Consider the following 20573-nt stretch of genomic DNA (forward strand, 5'->3'; position numbering starts at 1 on the left):
GTATGGCAATGGGTAGTGACTTGGCCAGACTCTCTTAGATGAGTATAAATCTTTCCTCCCTGCCTAATCTGCGGGGAGGTCATTGTTTCAGGTGAGTTGCTAGAAATGATCAAGAAGGGCATCCCAGGACGCTGGACTGTGTTGCTTGCGCAGGTGCCTTACATCTTCATAGCACAGTTCCTCTGCCTTTCCTCACTTCCGCACTGCCCGTGTCACGCCGCCTCTGATGGCTCCTGCTCCACCTTCCACTGTAGGGTGATGACTCTCCTAGCAAGCTGGAGGATCATGCCAGCAAATCACGTCCTCACCCTGTTTTGCCACCTACATTTGAATATGCCAAGAGTGTAAGCTTCCCATGTGTTAATGTCAGTAAGTTGGGTGACCACTTGTAGTACAGTGTAGATCGAGTGCCAGTAAGAGGACAGGAGTGGGCAGGACCACAATATGTGCTGCAGATCCGCAGACACCAACCGGCAGTGGGGGCAACTAAGGTGTGCATGGGGGAGAACCGATTACACTAACAGCTTAACCGGTTTTCCCCCACCTTAGAATCCTTCCTCACTATACTTTTAAACCAAGCATTTCTGGACCTCCTGTTTCTTACGGAAACATGGCTGAGCACCCGACATTGCAACAGCCATCTCAGCAGGATACAAGATCCCGTGGCAGGACTGGCAACACAAACCAGAAGGAGGAATTGTGAATATGTTGAAAGAATCCAACAACTGCACCACAAATTCAGGGAATACAACCCCCTACACGGAGCACCTACATTTCAAACTACAAATCTCAGCAACCTACACCTTGAACAGAACCTTTGTCTACCGACCACAAGCTACTTTCACCCAAAAAATCGCTGACTCCGTCACCCTCTCACCATTGCCTCCAAAGGTTACTTCTTACTAGGAGACTTTAACTTCCACCTGGAAGACAGGAATGACACCATCTCCATCACACTCTCCGAAAGACTTGAAAACATCGGACTGACACAACACAACGCTGGACCCACACATTCAGCTGGACACACCCTCAACCCACTTTTTGTCTATCTTCAACTGCATCAAAATCACTGCAACTACACCTCTCACCTTGACTGATCATGTCATCATCCACTTCCAAATCAGCATCCCTTTTCAATCAAAACCTGCCACCACAAGCCGGGCCAGGCGCAGTTGGAACAGTATCTTGAAATCCAGCTGACCCCGTCCCTCTGCTAGAACCAGTCCAACCCGACGATGACCTAAACAGCGACGTCAAACAGCTCGAAGGGTGGATCACAAAATGCGCTGACTCCCTGCACCCACATCCTCCTGAAAACATAATACACAAAGAAGGACCCAGAAGGAGGCTATTTGGTACACTGAGGAACTCTGTACAACCAAGCCACACTGCAAACAACTGGAAAGAAGTTGGAGAACGAACAAGGAGACCTACAAAGCAGCCCTGAGATGCTACCACAAGCAGATCAGAGAAACGAAAATGAAGGCCCTAGCAGAGTGCATAGACAAGAACTCCAATAGCTGTAAAGAAATCAGCTAAGTCCTCACCCGCATCCTGAATTACTCCATCACCACTGCAACATTCCTGAATGCTTGGAAACACGCAATGGTCAATGCACTACGAGAGAACCCTTCAGCAGACCCCACCCAACTAGCAAACTACCGCCCAATCTCCCTTCCACCCTACCCAGCCAAGGTTATGGAGAACATCATCAAAAAGCAACTCGCTCACTACCTGAACACACACCTACTCCTAGGCACCCAGCAATCAGGTTTCCGGGCCAACCACAGCAGCGAGACAGTCCTCATTAATAGACACTATCAGGTTGATCCTCAGCTGTGGAGAAACAGCAGCCCTCATACTGCTTGATTTCTCAGCAGCCTTTGACACAGTTTTCGCCACCTGCATGACCTTGGCAGTCACCTGGATGAGATCAAAATGCCTCATCCTCAACATATACAGAACTGAAGTGGTGAACTTCGGAAGGTAAACCTCGGCTTGGGACTCTACCTTGTGGCATCAGACTTCAATTCTAATCACCTACTCTCACCACGCATGCCAGAAATTTAGGAATCATCCTAGACAACAAGCTTGACATGACAGCTCAGGGAAATGCAGTGACCTCCACATGCTTCTACACTCTGAGGATACTGCAAAAGATCCTCAAGTGGCTACCAGAGAATAGTAAGAAAACAGTTATACAGGCCCTGATTGCCAGCAAACGTGGCTATGGTAATGCACTCTAAGCAAGAATCACCAAGAAGCCCCAGAAAAGACTCCAAACCATCCAAAACGCCTCAGCTAGACTCATCCTCAACCTACCTCACTGCACACACATCACGCCACATTTTAGCAAACTTCACTGGCTCCCGATACATAAACGTGCTCACACACACATACAAAGCACTACACAACACCACAGCCTACCCCAACATCTGCGTACACTTCCACCTACATTCCAGGCACCTCTGCGTAGCTGGACTCTCACTAGCACACATACCCCATATCCACAAAACCAAAGCAGGAGGCTGCACTTTCTCTTACTTCTCCCACTAAACGTAAAACTACCTCCCGCATCACATCAGAGCCTCATCATAGCTTCTTGAGTTCCACAAGAAGCCGAACACCTGGCTCTTCGAATAAACTCACTTGGGAGACAGCCGCCTACACACCTGCAAAGCGCCTGGATACCCTCATTATACCAATAAACGTAACAGAACATAACAAATCATGTTGCCAGCATGAAAATAGCTGTTGTTTTTATGTACGGCTTTCTTCCACATTTTATCAGTTTCTAATCGCTGTAAATAAGAAGTGTGGCAGGTACCCATTTTAACGATACTCAATTTACTGACCTCATTAAAGGCTGATTTGGCCTTGCCATGATTCAAATGCAGATACCAGCAGATGTCGGTTGCATTCACTCACTGAGCCACCATTACCAGCTAAGTTTGAGGAATACAAAATATTTGGCAGTGGTGTCTGACAGAGTTTTTGAATAGTATGTTTTGGAAAGTAGCTTAGGGGTTTGAGTCTGTAATGGTTTTGTGCATGCACGATGTACTTGATTTTGAAAATTTGTAGTGTACACACCTCTCATCACTTAAATGAGAACTGAAAAGACATTATCAGCATACTCAAACACAGGATATTTAGAAATGCATTATATATTACGTCTTCAGTATCATGTTCTATATTTTTGCAATTGTTGTGTGTGAGGAGGGGTGTTGTATTAGAAAGTCGGTTTTTCATACAAGACCCTGGAGCCATTCAGGTAGGATATAAGTTCTTCATTTCATGTTAGGCTCTTGGTTTACAGCAACAGCAGGTAGGTCGTGTCACGCCTCCATCCTCCCTTTACTTGTGTTTATATCCGAGCTTTCACTCCACACCACACCCCAGAATTCTATTAGATTATTCACTCTCAGCATTCCAGAAACCAGCTCAGACATATAGAGAATGGGGACACATAGGATAATACTCATGTGTGGTAGTTTAAAGGGTGAAAGAGAGAGATGAATGGAAGGGAAGATTGCTAGGTGAACAGAAGCAGGGATGGATGAAAGTATGTATAGATGGATGAAAGGATAAATGGATTAGGAAGTGAAAGAATTGATGAGTGGAAGGATGGATGATGTAAAGGTGGGAGGGTGGGAGGGTGGAACAGTCTATGCATGGAAAGAGAGAGAGTGAGAAAGGAGAGAGAGATATATATATATGCAGGAATGTTGAAAGGAGCTGGAGATGGTCTAACAAACTTGAGTATGTCAGCAATGCTTTGCTATGTAGATTTTTAAAGCATGCTAATGAACCGTGAGGGTACTGTAGTGTAGTTCCTATTTCCCTTATAGGCTCTGCGCATTGGAATAATATACACTATAGTTGTGGCATAGGACTGAGGTCAGCATGCCTCTATCAAGTAGATTAAACTTAATTACTTTGTGTGCCAGCTAACTCAGAGGCCACTATAAACTCCTTGAATAAACAAGAAGGGAGTAGTTTCTGGCAACTGCATAAACATGACAACTTTGTTTCCCTTAGAATCTGAACATGTCTCAGAATCGTGGAAACAACAGATAACAGTTTCACTCAGTCAATCGTGCATGCTTAGTTTCTTCAGAGTTACACCGAAATAGATAGACGGACGTTTGAATAAAAGGATTTATTGAACAGTCTTGTTTCTCGTGTAAGAGATATGCGCTGTTACAAGACAGTATGCGAAATATAATAGGTACAGCGTAAGCAGTAAGAAGAAATAATACTGCAACAGCATTGTCTTCTAGCTATGACATATATTCATATACACATACATAAATAACATAGGCTAAAAAGTGGATACTCGTTTGATGCTTCTAAATAGTTCTACTCTAGTGTACCTAACCAAAGTGTAGTACAAGGTAAGAAGTAGGTGCCGTATTCTATAGTAAGGTAAGCTATAGTTTTGCAAATGCCAAGAGTCCCTCTAGGTTCTAGTCAGCTCCATGCCTTAGAATGAGAGAGGTGGGAATCTCTTTCGGGTCTCAAACTCTAACACCCCGCGAAGGATGACAGCGTCTGGTCAGTGCGTCAGGCGCAGTCTCGAATTCTTCCGAACTTGCCGTGGCGAGCCGTATCGAGCTGTGCAGCCGAGCCGTGGATTGCCATGGTAAGGGAAGGTATATTTATACCTGGAAGGTGCTTAGGAATGTTAGCATTGACGTAAAGTCGGGCAGAGGAAGACTTCATGAATGAACCCCTAAGGAATAGTAGTTCATGCATAATAGATGAGTTCTTGGAGAAATCAATAATCCTAGCTAGAGAAAGTCCCAATGGCTTAAGGGTCTGGTTTCTAAGAACTCGTTGTGACGTGGGGATGGACGGATGTAAGTGACCATGCCTGTATTTGGATAGCATGGCTAATGCCTAAATAAGGACTGGGATTCTATGCCTAAATAAGGGCAATGCGAATTGTTCCTATATAAGGACATGATTTAGGAAAACCTATGTACGGACATCTAAATCGAAACACAGAGAGAGTGAGAAAGGAGAGAGAGAGATATATATGCAGGAATGTTGAAAGGAGCTGGAGATGGTGTAACAAACTTGAGTATGTCAGCAATGCTTTGCTATGTAGATTTTTAAAGCATGCTAATGAACCGTGAGGGTACTAAAGCTCTTGCCGGTGGGTAGGTGGGGGCTTGCCTGGAGGTAATCGATGAGCTAGGTCTTCAGCTTCTTGTGGGATTGGAGCAATATGATGGGGGGAGATCATTCCAAGCCTAAGGGGAAATGTGTAAGAATGCGTGGCCTTCAGCTCTGTTCTTGTATATGTGCAAGTGAGAGACCTACTGACCAGAGGTGCCTTGAGAGTTGGTGGAAATGGATGCTTGTGTAGAGCTTTGTAGGTGTGTGTGAGGAGTTTGAAGTGGGTACGTTTGTGTTTGGAGGGCCAATGGAGTTTCTTGAGGTGTCGTGTGGAGTGGTGTGGATGCGTCGAGGGATGTTGCGGATGGGTCTTGTTGTGGTGTTCTGGGTGGTTTGGAGTCTGTTCAGGAGTTGTTTGTTGATTCTGGCATAGAGTGTGTTGCTGTTGTCCAGTCTTCTTTTTATGAGGGCTAGTGTGACTGTTTTGCTGGTGTTTTCTTGTAGCCATTTGAAGATTTTTCACATCTTCAGCAGGTGAAGGTAACTTTGTTGACTCGTGCTGTCATGTCCAAGTTTTCAGCCAGGATGATTTCCAGGTTTCTGGCATGGGCTGTAGGGGCGGTGGACTCCCATGGGGAGGTTTTTCTTATGAAGAGCACCACTTCGGTTTTGTCCGTGTTGGCCTTGAGGTAGTTGAATATCATCCACATGGCTGCTGTGGTCATGCAGGTGGGGAACTCCACAGATGAGATTCCTGGCTTGCGATGCGTAGGGTGTCATGCTGTTTTTCTATGTCTTCCCATGAGGAAGACGCAGATCCTGTTGAGGGTGGAGCCTTGGATTACAGACTCATGAAGTCCGTTGATCACGGTGGAGAGGAAGATCATGTGACAAGGGTCTGAAAGGTTGAGCAGGATGATGTCGCTATTTCTCCTAGGTCAAGAAGCTTCCTGATGTCATTTGTGGCTGCAATGACTGCGGTTTCTGTACTGTGATTTGTTTGCAATCTGGACACCTTACAATCCGGAAGTTGGTGTTGGTTTAGGTGGTTGGGGTGTTGTCTTTTTATGCCATCTTCATGATCTTTGCCGGAAAAGTTAGCAGGGAGGTCGGTCTGTAGTTTGCTAGTTGAGTGGGGTCTGCTAAAGGTTTCTTGAACAGAGCGTTCACCTTGGCGTGTCTGGGAAGGTAGCAGTGGATATGGAGGTGTTCAGGAGGTGGGTGACCACGTTGTAGATGTGATGAGGGCGTAGGTTCGTAGGTGATCCGGAGTGGATGTTTCTCATGATGCTTGTTGTTTCTTCTGTGGTGATAGTCTTCCAGGTGGACAGGATGCTTCTGTTGTGGTGTGTTGGTAGACTGGCGGTGAGACTGTGAGGGTCTGGGTGAAGGTCTAAGTTGTTGTATATGGTTCATGTTTTATCACTGATGTAGTGTGATAGTCTGCCACACAGGTCCTGCAAGTGGGTGATGTTGTTTGAGGAGCATGAGGGTGGGGTGAAGTCTTTGATGATTGCAAAGATCTCCATGTTGGTGCTGGCACTGTTCTGTATGCATTCGGCTAGGCCCTTCTTTTTGGTTTCTTTTATCAGGCGTTGTTATCGTCTGGGCTGCTCAGAAGGTATTCTTGTCGCTCTCTTTTCGGCTGATTCTCCATTTCCTCTCAAATTGTTTGCAGTGTTGTTGCTCTGAGTTCTTCCTAGTACCAGTTGGCCTGCTTTCTTCTGTTTTGTGGTGGCTGTGTTTGAGTGGTGCCAGGGAGCTGGCACAGTCATATAACCAATTGTTGTGTTCATATGTGTTGGCATGTATGTCTCCAGTGCGGATGGGTCTAGTCTTGCTTAGGGTGAGGGCCCAGTCTGCTTCTATGCTGCTGTTCCAGGTATGGCTAGTGTGCCTGGTGTTGGTGGTGTCATGAAGCGGGGGTGATTATCTGGAAGTGGGCACTGGAGTGGTCTGTCCAAGTGAGGTGTATAGTTGTGGTGAACTTGACTCTACAGCAAAAACAGGGTCGAGGGTGTGTCTAGCGGCGTTGGTGGGTGGTTACGGTGACGTGGTAGGTGAGTCCAAGGATGCCAAGGATCTCGAGGAGTGCTGTGGAGCCGGGGTGGGGCTGGTGTTCTAGGTAGAAGTTGAGGTCTCCTTGGAGGAGGTAAGCTTTGGAGTGTAAGTGAGGTGGGAAACGAAGCCTGTGATGTCTTGAGTAAAATTAGTTTGCGGTCCGGGTGGGTAGTAGGCAAGAGTTCCGTTCAGGGCATAGTTGGCTGTAATTTGGACCTTAAAGTGACAGTGCTCAATGGAAGGGATTGTTTTCTCGATGGCTGTAATGCAGTTGAGAGATCCTTGAAGGTGACTGTGAATCCTCCTCCTGGTTTGTGTTGTCAGTCCCGTCTTGCGATCTTTTATACTACCGGGATTGTCCTGGTGATGTCTGGGGCCGATGAGGGATCTGCCAAGTTTCAGTCAGGAATAGGAGTTCTGTGGCGCCGTTGTGGGGCAGGTCCCAGATCTCGGTGGTGTTTTTGCAAAGTGAGAAAAGGTTGAGTAGCATGCATGAAAGTGATTCTGTGGGTGCTGGTTTGCTGTTCAGGCAGGTCAGTGTGCTGTGGGAGGGCTGAGTGATTGTAGGTGGTGCTTGCGATGTGGGTCTGGTGTTGCATGTGGGATGGCAGTTCATGTATAAAAAAAGCTCCTTGTGTGATGCAGTATGGCAGCAGTCGGCCATATGGAATGATCGCAGAAGCACAGAAGAGTACCTCTGGGAAGTGTTTGGACCACTGTTTCTGGTGCTGGGTGCAGTCCAGTTGTGGCAAGCCAGTGGCGCATCAGTGGTGCAACCACGCTGCGGCTACTAACAAGTAGGTTCTGGGAGGGGGTGGGGAATGGGGGGTGGGTGAGGCTTAGTAGGAGCTCAGAAGAATGTGAAAGGAAGTGCGGGAGAAGCAGGTAAGGAGCAGAGGGTGGAAGGAGGGGGCATTGGGTGGTGGGAGCGTGGCACACGAGGCAAAAGGGTGGAAAAGAAGAGGCGCCAAAAGCGGCAGACAAGGGCAAAATAGCTAGCAAAAGGGTCACAAAAAGGGTGAAAAGGGGATCAAAAGGTGCTCAAAACAGTGAAAATCGATAAAAAGGGGCTCAAAAGGCTGAAGATTAGAACACAAAGAGGCGCATAAAGTGATAGAGAGAGAGAGAGCGCAAGAGAGTCAACAGGCTCACATGGGTGAGAAGCGAGAATAAAGCGGTACAAAAGGGTGACTGAGAGAGGGAGAGTCAAGAGGCAAAAAAAGCAAGCATAAAGAGGCACAAAAGGATGCAAAGAGAGAGTCAAGAGAGAGAGAAGAGAGTGAGTGAGGAGTATGGGGCGATGCAGGAGCTTCGAGGTTCAGGAGCCAGGTCCGCCACGGCCTTTACTGGTCTAAGGACTGGTCCAGGTAAGTCAGGGCTTGGGCACTGCTTAAACAAGAGAGTGTAGGTAAAGTTTGAGTAGAGTGAAACTCGCTCCTTTAAAAGTAGGGGATGATGTTTGGTGAATATTATCAGAAAGCCCTTCGGGGCGTGGAGGGTGGTTGGTTGCTGTCATTATTGACAGCTGTTGTCTTGATAAGTTTTCTTGAGTATACTTTCTGATGGATAGCTCTAAATGCAGATTTCTCACATTAGAATACTCTCAGGTGTCAGATCCGGAAAAAGCTTGTCTATATCACTGCTCTTACTCGCCAATTGTTGATATTTTGTGACTTCGTGCTGACTCCACACTGCCCCAGAAGAGCCACATATAAGCTCCACCCCTGCATACTCACATCATTTCCTTTCTTTCTTATCATTCTGACATGGATCTAGCGCTCTGCTTCAACAGTGCCAGTTTTCCCTACAACTTCTACATGATTTCACCAGTGTGCTAGGGAACAATGTCCACACAAAAATAACATGTTTGAAGCCATGCTTTGACTTCAGGAAGGAGATATTGGTTGGTCACAGTGTCTTTAGTTTCTAGGCTTGGGCCATGACTCTTAAGTTGTACGATTAGTGCGCCCTCATATACTCGAAAGTGAATCGAGACTGGGAAAAAAGCTGTATTTTGGTTTACACAAGTCAAGGTTTTCTCCCACTGCTAATACAAGTCGCAGAACCTATCCCTGTCTCGAGGTCATGCCTACGACTGCTTAACTTTGCACTTGAAGTCCTCCAGTAAGTCTAAGTGCAAGTGGAAGCAAGCGAAGCGGACTCAACCCCGTCCTTCCAATCTGCCTTCAAAGAGAAGACCAAAGGGCATCATGATATAAGTTGCACCCCTTCGAGGTCTCCAGCACCGGAACTGATTCTGCAGTTGGTCCCGACATTCCCCCAAATTTCTAGGACATAGTCAACCTGCAGCAGATTGAGTTACTCAAGGATGCCATGCTGCTAATTTTAGTTGCGCTTCTGGCTCCCAATGACATGCCTTCGGGCCCCATGGAACCGCAGAGTCCCACAGTCTGGTTACCGCCTGCAGTCCATCCTCATTGCCATCTGTTTCTCTGGGATGTGTTACCGGTCCCATACTGACTCCAGTAGAGACGTCTGCACTGACCCTAGGATCCATGGCAGTCCCTGCTACACCCTGGCACAGGTGCCACCAGCATCAGAAGAGGATCTGGTACCAAAATCAATGTTGGGCCCCACATTGACCCCTGACTGCTGTTGCACTGTGAAATTACACAGGTTCAACCAGTGGTGATGCAACCTGACTCTAACCCAGTTCTTCTGCCACATCACACCTATCAGCAAAGGCCCCCCTTACCACTTTGGTTGTGACTTTGAGTCTATGCCAGAGAAGGGGGCAAATCACGATGTTGATAATGAACATGGTGATGGGGATGGCTTATGGGTTTCTTCCCCCCTTACTATGTGATAATGCTTTAAATATTGATTTACAGAATGCCAGTGGGTTTGACTCCTTGCCTGAGGCAGAACTTGACCCATCACTTGAGCCACCACGGAAGAAAAAGTCCCATTTGTAGTGGTGCTCCAGAGGGCAGCTAAAGCACTAGAATTAGAGCTTGCCTCTGTTGAGACCAAAACAAATATCCTTTCAGAGACCATACTGCCTAACCAGCTGCTTCTGAGCCCATTCTCCCCTTTAACAATGCCCTCACTGTCGCTTTGATGGCTACTTGATAGAAGCCTTGCTGTTCCCCACCTGTGAGTAGGCAGATAGCCAGACATCACAGACTGACTGCTGGTGACCATATTTGCTCTCCACCCCAGATAGCCTTTTTGTGCCGGCCTACGCCATTTAGGTGAATTCAAACTCATTTTGAACCACTCCTCTGGTGAGTGAATCCAAGAGGGTTGAGGCTGTAGGCATGCACATGTTTTCTTCTGCCTTTCTAGCTTTACGATAAATAAATTCTGTTTGTTTGTTGGGTCATTACACAAATGGCCTGTGGGATATGATCAGTGCTGAGAGTCCCGGAAGACCTTTGAGCCTCTTTGACTCAGACAATTTATGATGGACAGGACTCAGCCAAATATATTCTCCATGCAAGTCTGTTGTACTTCATCAACACGCATCTCCCTCTTGGATTTTCCCTTTGGCGGGGCCCTCATTTTGGTGAGAATACAGACTCTGTATTAGAGCACTTTGCGAACACTAAAACTATGATGCTCTCTGGGGCTGTTGATCCTAGCTAAATTGTTCCAGCATCATTTGAGAAAGTTTAAGGGCTATTCCAGAGGGCTGACATATAGACCAAGACCTTCCTAATTAGTGCAGCAGGCCCCAAAGTCCTTTTATGGCTGTGAATAGGGGCCTGGCGGCCAGCAGAGGCATCAGCCCTCCAATTCCTCTTCTCCAAGCAACTATTTTTGCTTGCCCTTAGCAATGCATGCCTAACCTGTGGGGGTTACATTTCCTCCCAGGTTGGCGATCCATCAATGCAGGCATATGGGTTTTACAAAGAGTTAAAAATGGTTATGCCCGGACTTTTCGTACCCCCCCACACACTATTCCTCCCACACCAGAGCAGATTTGCAACGAGCACTTGTCCATTCTGTTGCAGAAGGTGCAACTGTAGCTCTCCAAAGGTGCCATCCAGAGTGTTCCTGTTTTAGGAGGAGGAGGGGGTTGTTGCTCTCTCTATTACCTCATTCCGAAGAAGAACAGAGGCCTCTGGCCTAATCTGGACTCCCAGCCTATAAATTCCTTCATGTGGAACTCAAATTCAGAATGCTCATGACGGCCCAGATCGTCTGTTCTCTGGACCCAGTCGACTGGATGGTGTCCTAGGACCTGTAGGACATGTATTTTCATATATCCACCCTGCAGTCCCACAGACTTTATCTGCAGTTCAAGGCAGGCCAGGACCATGTTAAGTTTGCAATGCTCCCTTTCAGCCTCACCAGAGCCCCTTGGAGGTTCATGAAAGTGATGCAAAAACTAACCGCCTAACCAAACAATGTAAAGAATGCAACAGTCAAAAACTCAATCTTTTGCAGTACATATATGTTGAGCCAAAACATTCAATATAAATACACATAATCCATTTCACATCTTTTTTTAATTGTTTCTTCAAACCATATTATCTTCTTATGCAAAGTCATTTAAAAAAAAAATATCAACATAAATGAACAAAAGACTTGTTAGAAACATTGTCAATATTTCGCCAACAAGGCTACACGTACCCTTCCCCACATTAACGCAAAGTTATTCTGCCAAAACTATAAAGTCATACCATATTCACTGATGTCCTATATTCTACAAACATACCACAATTGTGGCCTCCATAACACCACATTAAAACAGTAAGGGAACACAACGAGAGATCTAAACATTGTATATAAGATCATATGCACAACAGTACTATTTTCTTGAAAGAATTCAAATATGCATGTAAATACTTCTACTTGGATGCAATCTACTATATGACATCTCTTGTATGTAATCACTACATTCATGTTTCTTTCCTTTTCAACTCATAACCTGCATTAAACATAACTTTTCTTGAAAACCCAAATATATAGGATATTTCATATTGTTGTGTATATTCCAAACTTCACACAATCTTCAAATCCCCAATATGTTGCAACCGATGCGTGTTTCGGTACCAGACCAAAATGCGGTCATGCAGCTTTCTTAGGGCGCTCGTAATTGATTCAAGAACAAGGAGGAGAAGGAGAGCAAATGGTAGCCGAGGTGAAGAAAACACCTGTAAAATATGTATAAAAATAAACTTCATAAGGCTCATAGTACTAAATGACTCACAGGAACAAAAAACAGTATCAGACATTACTTGTGTACTCTGAAGGAAAGATCAACCTGTGTAAAATGGTATAATTCACCAATAGACATATCATACCTTCACCAACACCCACGTGCCTTGTTAAACTAACATAAGTTAAACATGATAACCGTATAGGTGACCCCACCAGACTTAACTCATCCTGTGAAGAGTACCAAAGCCCAACCACCTCACTGTAAACATATAAATAGAAGACTTACACATGAGGACCCACAATCCTCCAAGTTCTTCACCAATGATGTAAGGAAAATTAATTTCCTTTACTGTAGTTGGAGCGTCCATAGAGGATAAAACACAAATATGACTACCTGTCCTCTCACTATGGGAAAGGGAAGAGAAATAAACTCACTCATACAAAAATCCCATACCCAGTATCCCATATATTCCACAACAATACTCAGTTGGTGAGCTGGTGAATAGGGACATGAACCATTGAAACAATCTCATAGGTCTCAGTTTCCTCCGTGTGTTGTTCTTGAAAGTGATGGCAGTGGTTAGGGCCCCTCTGCAGGTGTTGAAGATATCAGTATTCCAGTACCTCAACATCTGGCTGCTGAAGGCGGGTTCCCAACAGGCATTCGAGGACCACCTCTGGACAACAGCGAACCTCTTAACATCATTAGGGTTCACTATTAAGGAGCTGAAGTCCCACCTGATTCCTTCACAGAGGCTTCCAGTCACTGGAGCAATCCTTAATACAGTAGAGTTCAGAGCCTTTCCTCTGTACAGCAAGACCAAGACATTTTGGCTATGATCCCAATGTTTTAGGCTTGATACTGAATGTCAGTAAGAGCAGCTCTAAGGCGTCTTGGCCTCTTAGTGTCCCGCATCCTTCTTGTCAGCTGTGCCAGGTGTCACATGAATGCTCTACAACGTAATTTGAAGGTCCATTGGGCACAGCATGAAGGCAATCTGAACGATGCCTTCCTGATCTCAGGAGATGGCTCAAGACCTGCAGTGGTTGCTTCTCTAACACAATTGGTCCAGCAGCAGCCCCTCCCCTTCCACACCCAGAGCTGGTGGTGACAGACATGTTCCTGCTGGGCTGGGGAGATCATCAGGGGACTTTGGTCTCTGGCTGAGGGATGGCTCCACGCGAAGCTGCTGCAGTTGCGGGCCATTTGTCTTGCTCTAAGGCCTTCCTTCCGTCAATCAGGTGGAGGCTGGTGCAGGTTGTCATGGACAACACCACCACCATGTGGTACTGCAACAAGTAGGGCAGAGTGGGGTCTTGGTGTAGTGTAGTTCCTATTTCCCTAATAGGCTCTGCGCATTGGAATAATATACCCTATAGATTTGGCATAGGACTGAGGTCAGTATGCCCCTATCGAGTATATTAAACTTAATTAATTTGTACCAGCTAACTCGGAGGACACTAGAAACTCCTTGTAAACAAGAAGGGATTAGTTTCTGGCAACCGCATAAACATGACAACTTTGTTTCCCTTTAGAATCGGAACACTCTCAGAATCGTGGAAATAACAGAAAACAGTTTCACTCAGCTAATCGTGCATGCTTAGTTTCTTCAGAGTTACACAAAACGAATAGACGGGTGTTTCAATAAAAGGATTTATTGAACAGTCTTGTTTCTCGTGTAAGAGATATGAGCTGTTACAATCACAAGACAGTATGCAAGATATATTATGTACAGCGTAAGCAGTAGAAATAAATAATACTGCGCTAGCATTATCTTTTAGCTATGACACATATATTCATATTCATAAATAACATAAGCTAAAAATGCGAGTACTCATGAGATGCTTCTCTAACTAGTTCTACCCCAGTGTATCTAACCTAAGTGTAGTACAAGGTAAGAAGTAGGTGCTGTATGCTATAGTCTGGTATGCCAAGTCTAGTATGCCAAGTTTAGTATGCCAAGAGTCCCTCTAGGTTCTAGTCAGCTCCATACCTTGAGAATGAGAGAGGTGGGAATCTCTTTCCGGGTCTCGAACTCTAACACCCCGCGAAGGGAGTCAGAATACTGGAAGCTGGATTCTCTGCGAGCAGGGATACCAGCGTCTCTTGTCAGTGCGTCAGGCCGGGACACAGGCTCCTCTAAAGTCGAGGTCTCCTCCTACTTACTTGGGCAAGGGAAGGTATATTTATATCTGGTAGGTGCCTTGAAATGTTAGCATTGACGTAAAGTCAGGCAGAGGAGGACGTCAGGAAAGAACTCTTAAGGAATAGCGGTTCATGCATAATAAATGAGTTCTTGGAGAAATCAATAATACTGTGCTAGGGGAACTCCCAAGAGCTTGAGGGTCTGGTTTCTAAGAACTTGTTGTAATGTTGGGGTGGACGGATGTAGGTGACTATGCCTGTATTTGGATAGCATGGTTAATGCCTAAATAAGAACTGGGATCTTATGCCTATATAAGGGCAATGCGAATTGTGCCTATATAAGGACATGTATCATGAAAACCTATATACGGACACCTAAAGCGGAATACAACATTGGGTCCTGTGTCGGGAAGCTCAGCACCTCTGGATATGGCTGGAGCGTCAGAGTAGTTTCCTGAGTGCAAACCACCTGGCAGGGTTCCTTAATGCTAGAGTAGACGAACTGAGCAGGCAGTATGTGGTGGATCACGAGTGGAGTCTGCTTCCTGAGATGGCGCAGGGTGTCTTCCAACAGTGGGGAGAACCCTGGCTAGATCTCTTCACCACTGCTTTTGCAAGACCACTTGTTAAGATGTACATTCTGGCTGGAAAGAAACACAGGGCTCCTCTCTACCCCTGCCTCTCCTGCCCAGAGTTCTAAAAAAGATCAGGAATGAGCAGGCCCAAGTAAGCTTAGTGGTTCTGGATTGGGCCAGGAGAGTGTGCTACTCAGACTTTCGGAGCATCGTCCTCCAATCATGCTACAACTTTGTGGGGCCCTCCTGTCTCTGTCCCTGAATCTGTGCAGTCTAATCTTCCATGTGTGAAAATTCAGCTGCGACAACCGACGGCGTTTGATCTGCTGCCTAGTGGTAGATGTCATTGTTGCTGCCATGTGCCCTTCTACGAAATCTGTTTATACTGGGTGCTGAGACAAATTTGTAGCTTGTGTGGTGTTGGCAGAACTGACCCTTTCAAACAAAGCCGTTATATGTCCTTTTGTTTGTTATATCTTTGGCTCAACAAGTTGTTGCAGTGGGCACATTTAAAGGTTATTTGTTGTACCTATCAGCTTTTAAGTTTGCTGGACCTACCATCCTTGTTTTAGTTACCCGTTGTAATGACTTTTATTAAAGGCTTGATACATATTTTCTCCCAAACTCTTTGTGTGAGACCGTATCTTGCTTTTCATGCTTCTCATGTGTACACGCTTCAAGCTGATGCCTAGCTTTTCAATCCGTCTCTAGGCTTTAACGGCCATCTTCCTCACTGCCTTTCCGTCAACACGTTACATGAGTGAACTTTAGGCACTTTAAATGCATTCTACCTACATCATCTTTTTCCTAGGCAAGTTGGTGCTGAGGACTTGAGCAGCATTCTTGCCAAAAGTAGTGACTCCCTCCCACATTGAGCAATCCATCATTGTGCTAACATTCTATGCTCCCCCTCACCTCTTCAAAAAGGAGGAGAGGCTCTATCGGCTGGACCCTAAAAGGGCTTTCAGCTTGTGCATTGATCATACCAAGGACCATCGGTCAACAATCAACTGTTTGTGGGGTTCTCCAGCGGAAATAAAAGGCAGGCTGTGCAGAATAGGACCCGGTCGAAGTGGAAAGTCCTCTACATTAAGATTTACTACCCACTGGCCAATAAGCAGCCTCTGAAATGTCTAGTAGCCCATTTCACCAGGACTAGGGCTTCTACCACTGCGTTGACACACAGAGTGCCTGTACTTGATATATTTCAGGCTGCGGCATGGGCATCAGTGCACATGTTCCATTCACAACGCTCTACTGCCTTGACAACCAGGTCAAGTACGAATGGTCCTGAGGGACTTTTTGGTCTGAGTCCACTCCACAGACCCTCCATCTGGGGAGTTACTAAGGTTAGGAATCTGCAGTTAGAAGTATCCGTTAGAAGAATAAGTAACTTACCTTCAGTAACACTGTTTCTGTTGGATTTTCTAGCTAACCACATATTCCTCACTGCCCTTCCACCTCCCCGTTCTGTGGGGTGGCGCTTTTTAACTTCTGAAAAGGTCCCAAGTTAGTATTCATCACATTACAAACCATGTGTCTGAGGGCATGGAAAAAGAATAGACCAAAAACTGATGTCAGTGCTTAGAGGTGGCGCTTGTTTCCGGCTCCGCTCCATTACCAATGGGGTTGTGTTTAGTCAGTACAGAACCGCACGGGCCACCTATTGGCACTCAGAAGCACTGCGATGGTGAGTTTTTTAGAGGGAGAGAATCTGCAGTTAGATAGAGTATCCATCAGAAAGAATGTTATTAAAGGTAAGTAACTTGTTCATTAGGTATGCTTCAGTGCTTTCTGGAGTGCTAAGAATGTTCCAACGTCCTTGACTTTTCTGGTATTTTGTATTATTTAATATGTGTTTTTTCATCCATGAGAAATGGAAATTGTTGTAGATTATGTAGAAAATGCTGCCGTCTCATTTGCGTCATCCACTATTTGTATAAAGTGTTCCACATTGGTCAGTTATTTTGTCGTTGGCTTGAGGGACACTACCTTAGGAGTAGGCCCCCTAAGTAAATTCTGTTTGCATCATCACTGCCTCTCTTTGGACATTACAACAGGCTTCGTTTACCATCTCTAAGCGGATGACACCAAAATATCTACCTCACACTCCACCTTCAAACAGATATTACTGGACAGGGTTAAAGGTTATGTTTAGAGGGTGTTAGGAGAAGGTGTTCAGAGGACAGGCCTTAGGTGCAGGTACTGCACCCAGAGCATGCTGAGCATCAAGAGAGCCCTATTGACCTGGATGTTGAGGTCAGGTCACATCCTGTGCCTAAAGGGACTGGGCACTGCACCCAGAGCATGCTGAGCATCAAGAGAGCCCTATTGACTTGGGTGTTGAGGTCAGGTCACATCCTGTGCCTAAAGGGACTGGACACCGTTGGGCGCTGAGCTCAGCATTCTTGCACACTCAGGGCCTCATTTATGAGGTTTTGACATAGGGCAGCGCCGCAAGGAATCTTGCTGCGCTCGCTGCCTTACATCAAAACAAAAGGGCAGGAATGCGTTATATCTATGTGATGCGGTGCATTCCTGTCCTTTTCCCTAGCGCCGGCGCACAATGGGCTGCCATGCGCCATCGCAGGCACCCTTGCACCATGGTGCAATAGTGCCTGCGGTGCAGGGCTGATTGATTTTCAGCAGGAAGGGACACCTTCCTGCACAAAGTAAATCAATTCAGGTGATTTCCTCTTTCTATATGTACTGCAGGATGGCGTGGTGTTAGATTGTGACGTATTCCCAGGTTTACGATTTCGTGTAAATCTGGGAATGCTTCAGATTCCATGGGTGTTACGTGGGAACACCCACAGCAACACCCATTGAACGTCCCTTTCACGCAGTGTTCTCCATGAAAGGGGTACATATTTACAAGGCCATGAAAAGCCACGTAAAGTGGCTTTACATTGCCTTGTAAATATGCCTGGGCACATTGCGTCACCGGAACGTCAAAAAAGTGACGTTCCGGTGCCGCAAGGGGCCTCATAAATTAGGCCCGCAGTTTGGGCTCCTGTGCAAATGTTAGCCTTTGCTTACAGAGCCTTCTGGGTGTGGCCCAAAGTTGTGCCCAGTTCATTTGGGGGATTAAAGGTGTTCAGGAACGATAGTCCTGTCATTAATGTTTACAGCGGGGATGTGATGTGATGTCACCATGGATATCACTCATGATGTAATTGCTGATGACATCTGTGAGCAGTGCAATAGGGATATTTATGGTTGTATTCCTTACCATAACTGACACATTTCAGTGTTGTTATGTTAAACACCATAACGTCCAGTCAGGAGATATGTTTAAAAGAAATTCCTATTTTTTCAAATCAACCATTATTTCCTCTTTTACGTAAAGTACCATAACTTCATTTTCTCTTACAAAACATTTGCAATTAATATTTTGGCTGTGGGTTTAATGATATACTTTGATTCCACGCTAAAGTAAGAAACGCTGTATATAGCCTTTAACCAACCCACTTTTCCCTGAGTACTACGTTTAGTTTTTGGAGCAGGGCATTTATTCTGGCCATGCTCTGTGTCCAGTTCCCATATGACCAGATCTCACTTCATACAGCTTTCAGCAACGCACAGCAGCATCTGATTGCAGCCTTTGTCTTTGACAATGCCATGCTCCCAGTCTGTACGCCCAGGGTGTGTGTTCAACAGAGCAATATATTATGGTAAATCTATACTTGGGCAGCTACAAACTAACTTACTCTTGGCTTTAGTTTAACTAAAATACACTATTTTCTACATATGCAAGTATATTATATGTGTTTTTTTGTATTTACAGAGAACATGATGAACAGCCTACGTGTCCTTTAGATAAAGAAATTATAAGACCTCATGAGGTAAGGCAGTTAACTACTTTTGAATCTCTTTTCGCTACATATCTGTGTCTTTGGCTGTTTCATGTCGCACAGGGAAGTATTTCGTATTTGGTTGTTCCCAAGTTTATCTCATTTTAGGTCACTAACCTGTCTGTAGTTAAAGTTGAAAGAATATTTTTGAAACATACACAGTTGCACATATAATATTCCTTAACTTATAAACAGTGTTGGCTTGCATGGTCTCAACCAGAACATTGCTTTGGGCAGTTTTCCTCTCCCGAACATAGGTGAAGTGGTGTTAATGTGAAATGGGGGAAATACTTCTGTACCTATGGTACCTTGTGGTCTTACCTCGGTGGCGATTGTATTCCTGTGAATGTCTCGTCACATTTTTATTTTTTATTTTTTTAGTACCTTTATTTATCTTTTCAACACCTATGAAACTAGTGTACAGTGTTATGAACACATATGTGTAAGACAGTACAGCAGTGTGTCATGACAAAAGTTGGATCCCTTGAGTTTTTTTAACATGGTAAAAACGTCAGGGAACAGAGGTTCGGCCTCACGCTCACTCTGATTGTGCCTCTGTCATGTCTTCAGACATTCCTGACTCTTCCTGATCACTTGCGTTGGAGTCTGATGTTAACAAAGTATTACAAAGCTCTCTCCACGTTGCGAGATCCTCTTCTACTTTGGGATCCCTTCGACTATTTTTCATATGGGCTTCCTCTGCTAATGTCCATTCGTGCACATCACTCAGACAAGCTTCAATCACAGGAGGGCGCTTGCACTTCCAAGTTATTGCCACTCCGCGTCTCGATAATACAATCAGTAGCTGGAGGAGTTTAAATGCCATCTTGTGCCTTTTAGGTTTCCGAACATGTCCCATTAGCAGTGCGATGTGGACTCCTCAATACTAATGTCAGTGCTCCTCCACATCTTCTACACCACCTGACCCCAAAATTGATTAACCTCAGGGCATTTCCACGCTAAATGTATAAAGTCTGTACTCCTTTCACCGCACCTAGGGCACGTATCTGGCCGGTCTGGTGCTATACGGTGTATCCTCTCTAGGGTCATATATGTGCGATGTAAGTAGTTGTAGTGTATTAATTGGAAGCGTGCATTGAATGACACCGAGTGGGTGAGTGCAGTTATTAGAATCCAGTTCTTATCACCTAATGTTTCAGTCAAATTTGCGTCCCATGCCGCGTGTGCCCGAGGGGGAGCCCGTTGAATCCTGCCCTATAAAGGAGAGAGACTAGTCTACTTCCCGCTCCACATGTGATCATTATATCCAGCATCAGGGTTGTTCGGGAGGTGGCGGGATATACGGGCCAAGTTACTTTGAATAAATCAGACAGTCCTGCATAGTGGAGATATTGACTCTGCCTAATCTGAAGGCCTCACATGCCTGTTCGTAGGAGATAAATGTCTCGGCTGGGTATTGGTCTGCCGCCTGTTCACAGTCTCCCTCCCTCCATGCTTGAAAGGACAGATTTTCCATCATACTGCGCACTGGGGCAAGTATCCATACTGGGAGCTCTCGATGGAATGGAGCATGTCATAAGACACGCTCCACAACTTTTTGCCAGATATTCGCAGTTTGTTTGACTATATACGGCATATCCTCCTCTCTGCTCCCCACATCTGTGACGCTGGGACATTGTCTTTCGTTAGATGTCCCTTAGGTAGTCTTGTCTCCCAGTTATC

The 20573-nt window shown here is 45.5% G+C and overlaps 1 protein-coding gene across 2 annotated transcripts in view; it reads left to right on the forward strand.

Annotated features, from left to right (window-relative positions):
- TRAF5 (TNF receptor associated factor 5) overlaps nt 1-20573 on the forward strand; it is a 242013-nt gene that overhangs the window by 76882 nt on the left and 144558 nt on the right. For both annotated transcript variants that reach the window (XM_085612843.1, XM_085612844.1), the window contains one exon: nt 18824-18881. In XM_085612843.1, the coding sequence (XP_085468969.1) occupies nt 18824-18881 (58 nt within the window). The remainder of the gene's footprint in view (nt 1-18823; nt 18882-20573) is intronic.

Source organism: Triturus cristatus, chromosome 6 (genome assembly GCF_964204655.1).
Source record: "Triturus cristatus chromosome 6, aTriCri1.1, whole genome shotgun sequence".
Taxonomy (NCBI): Eukaryota; Metazoa; Chordata; class Amphibia; order Caudata; family Salamandridae; genus Triturus; species Triturus cristatus.